At 32.0% G+C, this 16,696-nt stretch overlaps 1 protein-coding gene across 1 annotated transcript; it reads left to right on the top strand.

Annotated features, from left to right (window-relative positions):
- The first annotated feature begins 12,056 nt into the window (after positions 1-12,056).
- LOC107261322 (putative pentatricopeptide repeat-containing protein At5g40405) lies at positions 12,057-15,361 on the top strand. The gene is given in 2 exon segments (XM_015719787.3): positions 12,057-14,001; positions 14,003-15,361. Coding segments are annotated over 2 exon segments (1,638 nt in total). The 5' UTR covers positions 12,057-12,990; the 3' UTR covers positions 14,630-15,361.
- The last annotated feature ends 1,335 nt before the right edge of the window (positions 15,362-16,696 follow it).

The following is a 16,696-nucleotide window of genomic DNA, read 5'->3' as shown; positions in this document are numbered from 1 at the left end:
ATTAATGAAATAAATATTTTTTAGTTTTTTTAATTTAATTAAAATATGAATATTTAATATTATTTTATTTTGTATATATTTAATTTCTAGGCACAAATTGAAAGAGTTATTTACTAAAATGTTTAAATTAGATGTATTAGATATTTTAACATAAATTTACAAAGCTATTTACTAAAAAAAATAATATATTTGACCGTTACACATAAGTTTAGGAGACAAACTTAATTGTTTATCTATTTATTTTTAAAATTGAATCAAATTCGAATTTTATTTAACCCAAATCAGCTTCTATATTTTAAAAACACAAAATGATTTGAATATATCCATACTGATATTAACATGGAATTGATTTATTTTGATGTCAGAAAATTATAGTTATTTTAATAATAGGCTATTGCATAAATTTGGAGAGGTAATACGGATGTATGGGTAGCTACTTTAACGAGTGGAAAGATGATTTTCTTTCTAGGAGGAGTTCAAAATGAATTTGCTTTATCATAAAAGGGCAAAACAAAAGGCTGAATTAGCATGGCAACACTTGTTCAGATCCACTATAAAGTTACAAGTGATAAAAGTTGAACTCAAATCACTTATAAAGTGATAGTAAACTAGAGCAATTGATTCACTATTATATATATTTTCAGCCTAGTTCTAACTATAAATATTGAATAAAAATTTATTATTTTTTCTCTAATTACAGATAATATAGTAAAAGTTCAACAATATTTATATTTTATTTTACCGATTATATAAGTTTTTAGAAAAATATCAATTTTATCTTTTGTTAAAATAATTTTTTTATAACATCAGTATTATAAGACACCAAATAATGACTTCTAAGCCGGTGGAAATTATTATTTATAAAAAAGATAATTAACATCTTACTTCTCTTTTATATAATAATAATAATAATAATAATAATAATAATAATAGTTTCTGATTTTAAAAAGTGACATAATAATTATGTATATTAATTCTTTTACATATAATTTTTTAATAATATTTTTTTTATGGAAGGGTCAACGAACTATACAATGGAGATAGTTATTATCTTACATTCATTATAGTTTGAAAATTTACATAATGCAGTGAGAAAGAATCAAACTCAAAACATCTCACCCTAGAGCTAAAATTCACCTTTAACTTTTTATAAATATAATGATGATGTATAATTTTTCTATTTATCATTTGACTAATATATTAATTAATGAGTTATCTTTTTTCAAATTTAACAATAATTCTAATTTTAAAATAATATTTTAATTATATTTTTAACATTTTGTAAATAATAAATACTTTAAAATATTTCTTATTTCTATATGAGATTCTAAAATATTTAAAATTTCTATTATAAAATATTGAAAAGTATTTTAAAATTATTATTTTAAAAAATAAATAATAATAAATTTCAGAAGATTTTGTTATCTTTTTATAAATTTATTTATGTTATTATTCATAATTAAGATAAAATAAGATCATATAAAAGAGAATAAACTATTAATATTGTGTAAAATATATAATTTTATAAAATATTATAGAGCGTTGTGCAATAAAACGTTACTTATTACTTATCTATTATATACGTTATTTAAGATTTTTTATTTATTGAATTTATAATCACTAACGAATTAGACAATCATAATTAATTAATTTAAACCAATAGTTGGGTGATTCAAACACAAAACTTCTAAAATGTTTTTACAAATAAAAGTAGCAATCGGATTGGTCACTTTGGATCAACTTTTGAAATAATGTTGATGATGACGATGATTATCCTTTTACTTTATTTTCCTTCGTGATGGGAGTCAATCATTGCTTAAGATATTAATAAAACTTGATTAGTTGACCGTTATTACGGTTAAATAAATTATCTAGAAGTTGCCTAAGGGGCTAACACGCCAACGGCTCGTGATTCTCGTCCTGGACATCAGATTTATTCTGGGACCCGCCACCGAGTCATCATCGTGTCTGTGGACCCTATCCCCAACTCCGATCAATCTCCTGGACTCATATTCGCCACGTAATGCCGCTGTTAATTGTTTTTATATTCTTAAAAATGTTAATGTCCACTTGTAGACAAATTTCTCTTTCTTTTTTTCTTCTAAAACAAGACACTTTGCCCTTTATTATTAATAAAGCACTAATTCACACACACACGCACAGAAAAAGCATTACTAATTTCTTAGTACGAAAATAACTTTACTGTAAATATTGGAAATTATTAAAGCAAGCAATGCATGCAAATTTCTATATTCCCACAAAGCAATACTTTAATGATTTATTTGTTTTAAAGTATATTTAATTAAATAATTGGCAACCCATAATGAATAAATAATGTTGATATTTGATTATTAGAAACTTTTAATTGATAGTTAAAACAGTTGAGGTGTTCATATATTTACTTACTTTAGATGAGTTAAAATAATAATAATAAGAAGAAGAAATACTCTTTTGTGTATATGTAAGAATAATTATTTTGGGTTGTAATATAAAAAGAAATAAAAAGAGGTCTTTATATTGTAATTCATAATATTTAATTATAATAAAACGGTTAACTAGGATAGTATTTTTTAATTTTTTTTTGCAATGTTATTTTTTAAATTATGTCGTTGGTTTTAAAAGGATAATAAGTCATTTTATTTTCAATAATGCAACTATTGTAAAAAAATTATAAATTTGAGTTGTTAGAAATTGAACAACTACTATCAAATTTACAATAATTTTGCCAAACTATAGAGTGAAATTTTTTTTTATTTGCTGTGAGACATTTCAATGTGAATTTGAAATGTTTATGAAATTAAATATTTATTAAATTTGGCTTATAATGAAATTAAATATTTATTAAATTTGGCTTATAAATGTTTATGAATTTTTTTTTTTATTTGCTGTGAGACATTTCAATGTGATTTACACTCAACAGCCGAATAAAATCTATTTGGTGAGTCAAACTCAAACAATAACTAATAAGATCAACTCTTCTTAAGAGTTTTTGGCCAACTGGTGATGATATATTTATACACAAGACAAAACTGTCCTATTATTTAAATTTTAAAATTGACATTACTTTTGTTCTTATTCAAAATACACAGTAATTCTATTGAGATATTATTGAGATATATTCTTTTGATATGGTTAAGCATGAGTTTAGGACTTAGATTAGAATTACAGCTTTAGTTTCCTAATTTATAGTTTCCTTTTTTCTATTCTTTCTGTATTATATATATGACAGAAACATATCAATGAAGACAAGCAATTCACGATTTCTTCATGGTATCAGAGCTGCACGGCTAAGATACACATCCGGGAATGGCTGACGGTAACGATATGACAAAGACTCCACCTTCACCTATATCTTCTCGAAATGACCATACGTCTCCTTTTTTTCTTGGCTCACAAGACAGACCTGGAGATCTCATCACTCTGGTTCATCTTCGACACGACAACTATGATGAATGGGCAAGGTTTGTGCGTCTTGCTTTACTATCCTGCCGGAAATACGGCTTCATCGATGGCATGATTTTGGAACCCAAAGCACCTTTCACAACGAAGGATTGGCTTACCATTCACTTGATGCTTATTTCCTGGCTAATGAACACTATTGATCAAGAGGTTAAGTCTACTGTTTCCTTTTATGATGACGCTAAACTTTTGTGGGATGAATTGCAGGCTCGCTTCTCTGTTGTTAATGGACCCCGAATTCAACAGTTAAAAACTGATTTAGCTAAGTGTGAGCAATCTAAGATCATGTATGTTTCTACATATTTTGGAAAGCTAAAGGTTATGTGGGATGAATTGGCTAATCATGAACCTATTATTACATGTAAGTGTGGAAAATGTGAATGTAATTTGGGTAAAGAACATGAAAGATGACGAAGTAACGAGCATTTTCATCAATTTTTGATGGGTTTAAATTTTGATTATTATGCCCAACTGCGTACTACTTTGTTGTCTCAAGAACCTTTACCTTCTCTTGATCGTGTCTATCAACAAATTACTCAAAAAGAACGTGTTCGTGGAATTACTCATTCTTGAGAATCTTTACCATAAGTGGTGGGTTTGCTGTTTGTCCAGAAGGGCGTGGCCGAGTGAAACCAGATAAGATTGACAAATCTGGGCTATTGTGTTCTCACTGTCATCGATCTGGACATGACATTGTTACTTGTTTTTGACTTCTTAGGTATCCAGAATGGTGGGGTGATAGACCTTGCACTAAAAGAGCGACTAATGCTCGTGGCAAAGGAGGTGGTGGTCGTGGTACAGACTCACCTGCGACTGGTCGTGGTAGAGGAACCAACCATAGCGTTGCAGCCATCAACGTCTTGGACATCCTTCAAAGAAAGTAGTAAAGTCCTTAACTTTCTTACGTAATTCTAGTGATAAATTGAATAAGGCATGCGATGTGTGCCCTCGTGCCAAACAATCTCGTGATTCTTTTTCTCTTAGTGATCACAATGCCTCCCGAATTTTTGAATTGGTTCATTGTGATTTATGGGGTCCTTACAATACAGTTTCTTCTTGTGGTGCTCGTTATTTTTTAACTATTGTGGAGGATTTTTCTCGAGCTGTATGGGTTTATTTGTTTATTGATAATTTAGAGGTATTTAAAATGTTTATGTCATTTCTGGCTATGGTTGATCGACAATTTGGACAAAAAGTTAAGATTGTTCGGAGTAATAATGGGACAAAGTTTAATTATTTGACAGATTATTTTTTTTTCAAGTGGGATTTTATTTCAAACCTCTTGTTTGGGGACTCCACAACAGAAAGGCAGAGTTGAATGTAAGCACCGTCATATTTTAATAGTGGCAAGGGCCTTGCGTTTTTAAAGTCACCTTCCTCTTTATTTTTGGGGTGAATGTGTCTTGGCAGCTTTTCATTTGATCAATCGAACACCTTCGAGTGTTCTTCACAATAAAACACCTTATGAGATTCTATTTAATACTTTGCCAGTTTTTGATGAACTGCGAGTATTTGGTTCTTTATGTTATGCCCATAATCAACGAGCTAAGAGTGATAAATTTGCAAGTTGAAGTCGAAAATGTGTCTTTATTGGGTATCCTTTTGGTAAGAAAGGGTAGAGACTTTTTGATCTAGAAAATAAAAGTTTTTTTTTTATTTCTAGAGATGTTAAGTTCTTTGAAAATCAATTTCCATTTGCTGAAAATGCTCCCCCTACTATTCGTTCTAAATATAATTTTAGAAGCATGAATTTGGGTGATGATGATTTTGATATTTTAGGAGAACCTGAATCATTGTCTGATGAACTTGAGCCTGCAAATGAATCTTCCCCACTATATATCACCACCCAAAGCCTAACAACTACCACTTTAGAGCCTGCTCCCACTATTCCTCCCGCAGCCAACGAATCATAGTCTGGCCCGAATGTTGAACAAAGTCCAGTTACACCCACATCTCCAACCCACCATCCATCTGCAGGGGGGGCCGAAGGGGTTGCTCCGGATGCTACCGATGAACCTAACATGGGACGTGGATTCCGTGAAAAAGTTCCATCCATTCGACTTCGTGGCTATGTTAGTAACACTGTTCTCACAAAAGTCCATATACTTTTTCTCTAAGTTCACCTGCGACATCTGCTTCCTCAGGTACGCCCTTTCCTATAACACATTATATTAATTTTACAAAATTTTCTGTTAGCCATCGGTAATTTCTTGCCGCTGTTACTGCAGGTTGTGAACCAAAATCATTTAAAGAGGGTATGAGAGATGTAGGATGGCGTCATGCTATGTAAACAGAAATTTGCGCTTTAGAGGATAATGGTACTTGGATTATGAAAAAATTACCACCTGGTAAACGTGCTCTTGGTAGTCAATGGGTCTATAAAATCAAGTATAACTCTGATGGCAATATTGAATGGCTTAAAGCTCGTTTGGTTATTTTTAGTAATCATCAAATTGTCGGGATTGATTATAACGAGACTTTTGCGCTCGTTGCAAAGATGGTCACAATTCGTTCCTTCTTAGCCATTGCAGCATCTAAAAATTGGGAGTTGCATTAGATAGACGTGCATAATACCTTTTTGCACGGGGACCTCAATGAGGAAGTCTATATGAAGCTTCCTTCTGGTTTTGGGTCTTCTCAACCTGATATGATTTATCGTCTTCGAAAGTCATTATATGGCTTGAAACAAGCATCGAGGTGTTGGTTTACCAAACTTGTTACTGCTTTAAAAGAGTACGATTTTCTTCAATGCTATGCTGATTATTCTCTCTTTACTTACACTAAGGGTGATATTCAAATTAATATTTTGGTGTATGTTGATGATTTAATTATTTCTGGGAATAATTCCACTGCTTTGAGAGCCTTTAAGAACTATTTGAGCACGTGTTTTCATATAAAGGATCTTGGGGTTCTTAAATATTTCCTCAGGATTGAGGTGGCACGAAGTCCTGATGGTATATTTCTTTGTCAACGAAAGTATTCTCTAGACATTATTTCTGAGACTGGTCTTTTAGGTGCCAAGCCAGCATCTTTTCCCATTGAGCAAAACTATCGGCTTGCTCATGCTTCAGGAGACTCTTTATCTAATCCGAAACCTTATCGTCGTTTGGTTAGATGTTTGATTTACTTAACGGTCACGAGTCCTGATTTGGCATACTCTGTCCACGTTTTATCCCAGTTTCTACAAGAACCGCGACATGAACATTGGGAAGCTGCTTTGCGCATTGTTCGCTACTTGAAGGGTTCTCCTGGACAAGGTATTTTGTTTCGAGCTAATAGCTCTATCTCTCTGACAGGATGGTGTGATTCTGATTAGGCAGCTTTTCCTCTTACTCGTCGCTCTCTAATTGGTTTGGCTTGTGTTTCTTGGTCATTCCTCGATTTCTTGGAAAACTAAGAAACAACCTACTGTGGCACGTTCTTCAGTAGAGGCCGAATATCGATCTATGGCTTTTCTTACTTGTGAATTGAAATGGTTGAAGGGTCTTCTCCTTAGCTTACGGATTCAACATACTACTGCTATTGGTCTTTATTATGATAGCCAATCGGCTTTATATATTGCACATAATCCTGTCTTCCATGAACGGAAAAAGCACATTGAAGTTGACTGTCACTTTGTTCGTGTTGCAATCCAGGATGAAACTATTCTTCCTTCATATGTTCCTACCACAATTCAGCTTGCAGACATTTTTACCAAGCCTTTGGAAACACGACAATTTCAGTTTTTGCTTTTCAAGTTGGGCATTTATGATCCTCATGTACCACCTTAAGGGAGGATATTGAGATTTTATTGATATGTATTCTTTTGATATGGTTAAGCGTGAGTTTAAGACTTAGATTAGAATTACTGCTTTAGTTTCCTCATTTCTAGTTTCCTTTTTTCTATTCTTTCTGTATTATATATATGACAAAAACATATCAATGAAGACAAGCCATTCACTATCTCTTCAAATTCTCTTTCGAATCTCTCTCACAATTTGATATTTCTTATAATTTTTTTTGTTACGATATGTAAAATCTCGACTCTCTTATTGATTGATCCTTTTATTTATAGTTTATAATTATATGATTTAGATCATCACGTGTTTAATTATTGTTTGTTGATGTTATGATTGACAAAATAATGGTTAGTTTCTTTTTGCGAATTAAGAATTATCAACAAATAATAGTATATATTTATATGTGTTAGTGTTAATGGTTTTCTTCATGAATTAAAATCATTCAAAGCAGTACAATTCTTATATATCAAGTATAAATTATTATTAATAACTTGATACATTTTTTTGGTAATTATTAGTTATTTTTTAATAAATGTTTTATTAATATTATTGCTATTATATTAATTATTATTTTATACTTTTTATCTGAATAATATAAACTAAATTATATTTTAAATATGAATTATATCTATATTGGTCATTTTGCATACCAACAACAACAATTTAAAAATATTTATCAAACACTGATATCAGCTAACAACTACCACCAGTTATTTACTATTAGTTGAGCTATTTAACTAAACCAAACATGCCCAATATGCATGGATTGAGGTTGATCTATAGAAAAGGAAAGAAGAGAAAAGGAAAACTAATTATATAACTTGTGAAAGGCTATTTTATTATCCCTTTGGGTATTGGTTTTGGTTTGATCTAAAACGGGAGAATTTATGGTGTTGATAGAGGTTGAAGTTGAAGTGGATGATGGAAGGGAAATTGAGTCCTCCAACGGGGTTCATTTTTTCAAACCAAAACTTTAAATGTCCTTTGGCAATGCTCGCGATCAAGACTATTATAGATTTCTTTTTCTTTCCTCTCATCGATTGAAACCTTTTTGCCGAGTTGTATTATTTGATTTCTGCTCTTCTTCTTTTTTTTTTTTTAATTGAAACAGTATAATAATTGTATTGAATTTTACGCTCAAACTAAATATAAAATTTATTTTATTTGAACAAAGATACTCAAATTTGAGATTTCAGAATTCTTATGGATACCAATCCACACTCTTTAATTGCAAAAGAAAATCCCAAAAGAATATTTATTAATTATATATGCATACATACTTTTGATTTTTTTTTTTTGCTGCTTGGCTTGAAATTCTTTGGAATACCTCAAAAATTACACAATATAAAAATAAATCCCGAAAAGAAAAAAGAAAGAATAAAGAATAAAGAGTCATTTTATATGAAATAAGAAAAGCGAGGAAAGTAATACTTCCCATGATCTAGAGATTTTAGTTTTGTTTGGATTGTGCAGATGAAAATAGGATAACTTAATTAGGAATTAGGTAAATATAATTTATCTAGTTAAGTAGAATTCAATTAATTAATACACCTTTATTTAAATATCTAAATAAGTTATTGCTAATTTTGTTATAATGTCTTTTACAATATATGACAAATCAATAAAAAATTTATCCATAAAAGTAAAACTATATACTAAACACTTTTCATTTTTAATTTGTGTAAAGTAACTCCTTTAGAAATTTTGAAAAATAGACTATTTATACCAAAAGCACCTTAGTGTTCCTAATAGTCAAGAAGACGCCTTGAACTTCTCCTCTATCTTTATATCATTCACTGTGGAAAATCAGCAAGCAAATTGCTTAGAAAGTAGTAGGCTATGAACCCATTGTTTCAATGTAGAAACAAAAGTAAAAAAGAAGAAGAGAAAAAAACAGAGCTGCCTAACGTTAAAGAAGTCGAGGGAAATGTTGCAGGTACGGATTAAGAGCTTTTACTTTAATGAATTTGTTGCTTGTTGCCTGGATCTATGGTCACTTCTCCAAAGGGTATTGGAAAACTCATGACTTTACCTCAATTTAGGGGTTGTCGTTTAATTTTGATTGGCTCATTTGTGGAGCATTCGAAGGTTTTTCTTTTACTTCTGTAGGCGTGTAGGTTAGATAAAAGCTATTATTAATTGGAGAAAATTGGACTCAGGGAGCCTGAATTTGTGACTTCCACAACATATAGGTGTTCCAGTGAAGTTCTCATTTTTCTTGTTATTATTTTAAAAATAAATATGATTCTTTAGATGAATCTGAATGAAGCTTTGTCCATCTAAATGGAAAGTTGTAGATAATGAAGGAAAAGTGGACTTAAAGGCAGCCACTCCAGTCTCGATGTATAGCATTCGATGAATGACTTAGAATAAGATGACCTAGTGTATTTTAAATTTTATAATTATTTTATATTTGTTATTTATTTAATGTAATAGAGTATAATATTCAAAAAATTTACTAATATTGTATTTGGTATAATAATAATTTATCTTAAGTTTATTTGTAAATTTATATTTTGTATGTTTGAATAAATGAAAGAAATGGACTTGAAAGGAGCCACTCTTTGTGAATATGATATGTATTAATATTCTACACGTGAATAAAAATAGTATAAATATATATTTTAAATCTTATAATTATTTGAAGCATACCCTTTATTCAAAAGTAGAATAAAATATATTTAGATTAGTAAAACAAGATCCCTTAATATTGTAATTATGATAAAATAAAAAATTATTTATAAATTATATTTTGCATGTTTGATATAAGTGAATGTTTATTTAAAATTATATTTAAATAAATTTATGAAATTATATGAGTAAGCTAAGTTATATCAAATTTGATAGAATTTTTAAATAAATTATAAAATTATGAAATTATTTCTTTATTATGATAAAATTACTCATAATTTAAATACGTATGTTTTTTCTTTTTTCATTTCTTTTTATTTATTTATTCTATTTCTTCACAGTCATTTCTCCTTATTCTTTCTCTTTTATGTTTTCAACTCTAAATTAATTTACAAATGAATTTTATATTTATTACATATCAAACCAAACAAAGAAATTGATTTACAAATGAAGTGTAGAATTCATTAAATGAAATGTTGACTTACCACATGGTGAAATGTTTCAGAAACGAGTGATTGCGAAGTAAGTGAGGGCAAATCTTTGAAGCAAGGATAAGGTTGTTGTTTTGTGACAAATAGGTCACAAGTTTGTCTGTAGAGAAAACAACCTTTTCTAGAAAACATGAAAATTCTTCCTCGATTCATGTAAAGTGCGCTAAGAGTCTCGTGCAATGATGACGATTTCTTCTTAACAGTGAATTAAGCATGACAAAATCCAACAGGTTTGCAGAATAGAATGGCATCACCAACATGCATGGTGATGAATTTGCCTTTCCAATTCTCAACTCCATCCATCCATTTATTAAGCAATGGCGTTTAGTACCCTGGAGTTAATTCTGGCACTCCATAAAGCATCATTGCAGCTTGAACCAAATCGCAACAATTCAATCTAAAATGACCCTTTGCTAGTAGACAACTAGTCATTCTTTCATGTCTTTTTTTTCTTTTTCTCTTTCAGGACTGTCAGAGCATAGGCCAGAACAGGAAAAATCACTATCAATTAATGTAAAACCTCTCCAAGAATCCAAAGCAGGTGTAGTGAATGGCATTTTGCCCATGGCGTAAGCTGATTTAATATTTAACCTTCAACTGCTCAAAATGCTGTATTACATTTAAACAGGCATGCTGGCAATCTTTTCCAGGATCAGCAAAAGAAAATCAAGATCAAAACCAACAAATATAGTTTCTCTGCTACTGCTGTAACAATTACTCAAGCCTTGCATTACATTTCTTTAGCAACTCTCATTTAAGAAGTGACTATATTCAAGGGATTAAGATCTTTAAAACATATGCTTTTGATCATGGGGAAATTAATACTGAAGTAGGTTTGGAATTTGAGACTTTTCAGGTATCAGGTCACCAGTCAGCTGCCTTTGTCTGACTATAAATGTTGTAGAAAGTAGTAATAGCACATAGAATTGGCATTATAGACCAACACTTTTGTCAAAAGTGTTTAATTAGAGGGATCCAATGGCCTGAGTTAATGCAACCTTTTGATGCAATTTGATACAAAAAGAAATATATTCCCTAGTAGTATAGGCCAAAAATGCATCCAGTTTCCTTCTGATTATGTGCATGAGGAATTTTATCAATGCCTTTTTTTCCTTTCATGTCTCCCACATGCTCTGCTGCTGCTTATATTTCATATGTATATTATTCTTTTCGACTTAAGACAAAGAATTATAGCTTGCAACCAATAAAGGTTGAAACATCCATCTGTCGTATTCTAAAAAGGGTCTTTCTTTGTGGGTTCTACCTGCATAATATATCTGGGTTTGCCACGAGGGTTGTATTGAATTCGAAATACGTACTACAGAAAATAAACACACTGGTAATGCAGAAAATTACTTAGATTGTTAAATATTGCAAGAAATTAGATTTATAAATTTCTTTTGAGTGGATATTAGAAAATGCAGAGTTTTTTTTTTTTCAAAAAAGACGGAAGTTGAATTTTAAAGGAATTAGTATTAATTAGTAGAAGATCTTAAGTGAAGTTCTTGATAATTATTTAAATTATTAGATCTTAATATCTTAGTAGTCCTAATCAAACTATAATTAATTATTATACTTTTAGTTAACATTTAAAACATATAAAATATATATATTATGGAAAAGTATTAATGTAAAGATTAATAATAATGACAATTATTAAAATACATATATAAAAAGGAGAAGAGAGAAGTAACACATTCAAATATTGTTATATTTTGTTCAATCTCTTTTTTTTTTTCTTTAATAAGGAGGAGGCTAAAACAGGCTAAAAAACATTGCATAGCACAAAACTTTGTAGAGGACAGGACACACCCCTAAAATCCTCAGTCATGACACACAGGAGGATGGCCACCAAAAGATGGTGGCCAAACCAAAAATTAAACCGAAATTAGCAAGGATATCAGCATCCACGGTGGACATGAAGGACTGCCACCTCCTAGTTAAACTGTAGCATTCGATAAATATCCTTCAAGAAAGACCCAAGCTTCCTACTAGTTAAGCAATCCACCGCTCTTGTTGTCCACCTACCAAGATAACTTTCCTCAAACCCTTGGACCATGCCAGTTTTAAGCCATAAGAGACCCATCAAAGCTCAGTCATCGTCACGCTACAAGCTCCGAGGTTAGCTGTAAAACCACCGTTCCAGCTACCACTCGAATCACGAATGAGCCAACCCGCACTCGCCCTACCCTACGTCACACGCGTACCGCAGCATCTGTATTAACTTTGTGCCATATCCTTCATTAGGCTTGCATCACTGGATCAACCTCTCCACCCCAGCCGCAGGCCCCACATTCCTCTCAAACATATCACGACCAGCTTCAGCAAAGGATTTTGCTCTAGCCACCATCATATGAATCGGGTTTGATTAATTGAATCATCTTGCATGAGAATTCATGTTGAGCTAACAGTCCAAAGCATGCTTATTTAAATAAAATACAATAAATTATTCAAAACTAACAGGAATTTTGTTTCACATTTAATTAACAGTCGAGCAACAAAAACATAAAGAAAAAAACAAGCGCAGGAAAGACGTTCAATACATAGTCGTATTTGAAAACAAAAAAGAAATAAAAATTCAAAACTATAAGACATGTTCTGAACTTCCCTGCCCGTATTATGACTGGTAAATGACCAACTTAACATTAAGATCAGTTTCAAAGCAATCAATTATCAATCTAATTCATTCTCATACAACTTTAATAGAGCTCAAGCAAATCCACACACATCTTCTCATCGGTGCTCATCTTAATGATCCTAATTTTCTTGGTCAATTTGTAGCATCAATTGTCCTCAAAAACCCCAAGAATGTTGATTATTCAAATCAGATTCTCGACCAATGTAATGACCCTACTGTTTTCGCTCTAAATTCCATGATTAGAGCCCACTCCAAAGGCTCTAAGCCACAAAAGAGCTTTCATTTTTTTAACAGAATTATACACTCTCATAACGGTATTTCTCCTGATAATTACACATTTAATTTCTTGATTCGTGCTTGTGCACAGCTTTTGGCGAAGGAAATTGGCCTAGCTGTTCATGGCTGTGTTATAAAATATGGGTTTGGATTGGACCCGCATGTTCAAAGTGGATTAATTTTCATGTATGCTGAATTGGGTTGTCTAGGTTTTTGTCGTCAGGTGTTTGATTTAATTCCGCAACCAGATTTGGTATGTCAAACAGCTATGGTGAGTGCGTGCTCAAAATGCGGCGATGTTGGTTTTGCAAGAGAACTATTTGATTCAATGCCTCATAGGGACCATATTGCGTGGAGTGCAATGATTGCTGGCTATGCACAATGTGGGCAATCAAGGGAGGCATTGGCTTTGTTTCATTTAATGCAATTAGAGGATGTTAAGGTTAGTGAAGTCTCAATGGTCTCAGTTCTATCTGCCTCTAGTCAGTTAGGTGCTTTGGATAATGGGAGATGGGCTCATGCATATATAGAGAGAAATAAGATTCCAGTGACAGTGACATTAGGGACTGCACTTGTTGACATGTATGCTAAATGTGGGGATATGAATAAAGCAATGGAGGTGTTTTGGGCAATGAAGGAAAAGAATGTTTATACATGGAGTAGTGCCATGAATGGCCTAGCAATGAATGGGGCTGGTCATAAGTGCCTTGAATTATTTTCCCTGATGAAAAAAAGATGGGGTTTTGCCCAATGAGGTCACTTTTCTTTCGATTTTAAGGGCTTGTTGTGTGATTGGATCAGTTGAGGATGGACGCAAGTATTTTAATGCCATGAGGAAGGAATATGGGATTGAGCCTCTAATTGATCATTATGGATGCATGGTGGATTTGTATGGTCGATGTGGCTGCCTGGACGAAGCCTTGAACATCATCAATAGTATGCCAATGAAGCCTCACACTGGTGCTTGGGGTGCTTTGCTCAATGCTTGTAAATTGTACAAAAACATGGAATTGGGTGAACTTGCCTCAAGAAAATTAATTGAATTGGAAGGAAACAATCACGGTGCCTATGTGCTATTATCAAATATTTATGCTGATTCAAAAAAATGGGAAATGGTTGATAATGTGCGGCAAGCTATGAAGGTTAATGGTGTGAGGAAACAGCCTGGTTGCAGTGTTATAGAGATTGACGGTGAAGCTCATCAGTTCTTTTCTGGGGATAATTCCCACCCTAGGTATGATGATATTGAGGCCATGCTGGAACACATATCCAGGAGATTGAAATTATCAGGTTATGTGACTAACTCTAAGCTTTCGCTGTTTGATGTTGAACAAGAAGAGAAAAAATATATATAATATTAAAGATATTGTTATGGCAATTGTTTGTTTAACATGAAAGTTAGATGTACACATTAGGATTGTGAAGAACCTCACAGTTTTGATTTTCACAGCGTTAACCGATCAAAATTTGGTTACCTCTTCTAGTGGACACTCCTTAAGATTGAAACATCCTAAGGTTCTTAACTATCCTATCTGGCCCGACTTCCTTCACACTGATGGAACTAAAGGCAATCTCAATCCTTCGTGCTATTTTTCACTTCCTAGTTTCTGCGAGTAATATTTAGCAGGGCCATACAGGCACTGTGATGCTTGCACTCTAAATCAGATATCTTTTGTCTGGTAAGTTCACCTAAGTTTGTAGTTATACAATCTGTAAGCATGCGCGAAGCAAAGAGCCCCGAGTACAAACTGTCGAAGGTTAATATTTTTTTACATTCTTTTCATGTTATGGGGCATATTTTGGTTATTGTTGCACTTCATCTCATGAGCTTAGTGCTTATAAGGTATTGTATGGGTAAAATCACCAAAGGTTTTTAAAGGGGTGGGTGAGGAGATGAGCAGCTAGGTAGGACCAGGTTATTTATTTTATAGTCCACATGCACTGTCAATAAGCATTTTAAACGTTGATTTCATTAAGATAGTGGCAATAGAAAGAACCTTTTCCGAAGTCTGTTCATGCACAATACAATTCAGATTTGAGTCGCGCTATTTTCAGCACCTTTTATATTAAGCTCCACTACTTTTTAAGTTTGTTTTTGGTTTCTTCTTGTTAATCATATCAATGTCTATTCCAACTTCAATGTAGAAAAGAGCGGGTGGAAAGGAAGAATTTAATTGCGTATGGTTTGTAAATGATGTTAGATATTTTCATATCTTTTCAGTAAAAGAAGAAGTAGCTGCCATTATCATGTAGGAAAAGGTAGTTTTCCAGAAGTGGGGTAGCCAAAACATTGATTGTACTTTGCAAGTATTTCATTTCCAAAACTTGTTTTTCAAGTGAAACTTATACGTTGTACCTTCGATCTTCATGTCCAGTCACAAGTTACTTTTAGTAGCATCAAAGCATAAATGCTAAGTTTGGTTTTCATAGTTCAAATCAATGGCACTTCTCGAGGAAATGACCCCTCAAAAAGGCATCATTGCATGCCTCAGGAGTAAAAAGATCATACTCGTAATTCTTTAAACTGTAAATTTTTACAGCCGCCTTATAACATTCTGATTGCATCTCATTTTCGCACGTCTTTAGAAGCAGAGAACTTGTGACATTTGTTAATTCCTTATAACACAAATTCAATTTCTTCTTTTTTCTCTCTCTTTTGTAGAACGCACCTAAATTGGAGAAAAGAACTAAAGAAGAAGGTTAAATCTCATATTCTTGTTTCATGTTTCATGTTTCATGTTTCTTTCAACATCTAAGAACTGGGGAAAGGAACGGTGAAATCACTTGATACTCAACTTGCAAAATGGATCTTTACGAGCCCAACTACCCATTGGCAAAATCAACATAGACATATATGAGTATGACAAGATCATCTCTCTCTCTCTCTCTTTTAATTTTAAAATCTGGGACAGCACTGATTATAAATTATAATTTTCTTAAAGGTTATCCGACTCGACCTATTTGAAATTAAAAGTCAACGCATCCTCACATAGGAACAATTTTCAACATGAATAAGACAGACAGCCGAAGTTGCCATAAAAAGAAGGTAATTGTATCCTCGATCGGATTGCTATTCTTTCTGTTCATTGTCTTGAAAACTGAAAAGCAAACGAAGGTAAAGATACTTTTTTTTCACGGAATGAAATTTGAAGAACGTGTCCAACTCCTTTGATAGAGAGCATACCCAATTGCATTAGATAAAGTGCTCATGCAATAACAGATCCATGAGAAAAACCAAATCGTTACTTCATCGTTTCAAGTACCTAATCAATTCAAATTTATGTACTAAATTTAATTTTTATAATTTTTTTCTCCACACCGAAAAACAAAAAGAATAAATAAAAAATCAATCGAAATTGTATTTTGATATTTCAATATAGTAAAAATGAAACAAAAAAGACTTCTAAATTTAATTAAAAACT

Source organism: Ricinus communis, chromosome 1 (genome assembly GCF_019578655.1).
Source record: "Ricinus communis isolate WT05 ecotype wild-type chromosome 1, ASM1957865v1, whole genome shotgun sequence".
NCBI lineage: Eukaryota > Viridiplantae > Streptophyta > Magnoliopsida > Malpighiales > Euphorbiaceae > Ricinus > Ricinus communis.
This window is presented reverse-complemented; position numbering and strand designations above follow the sequence as displayed.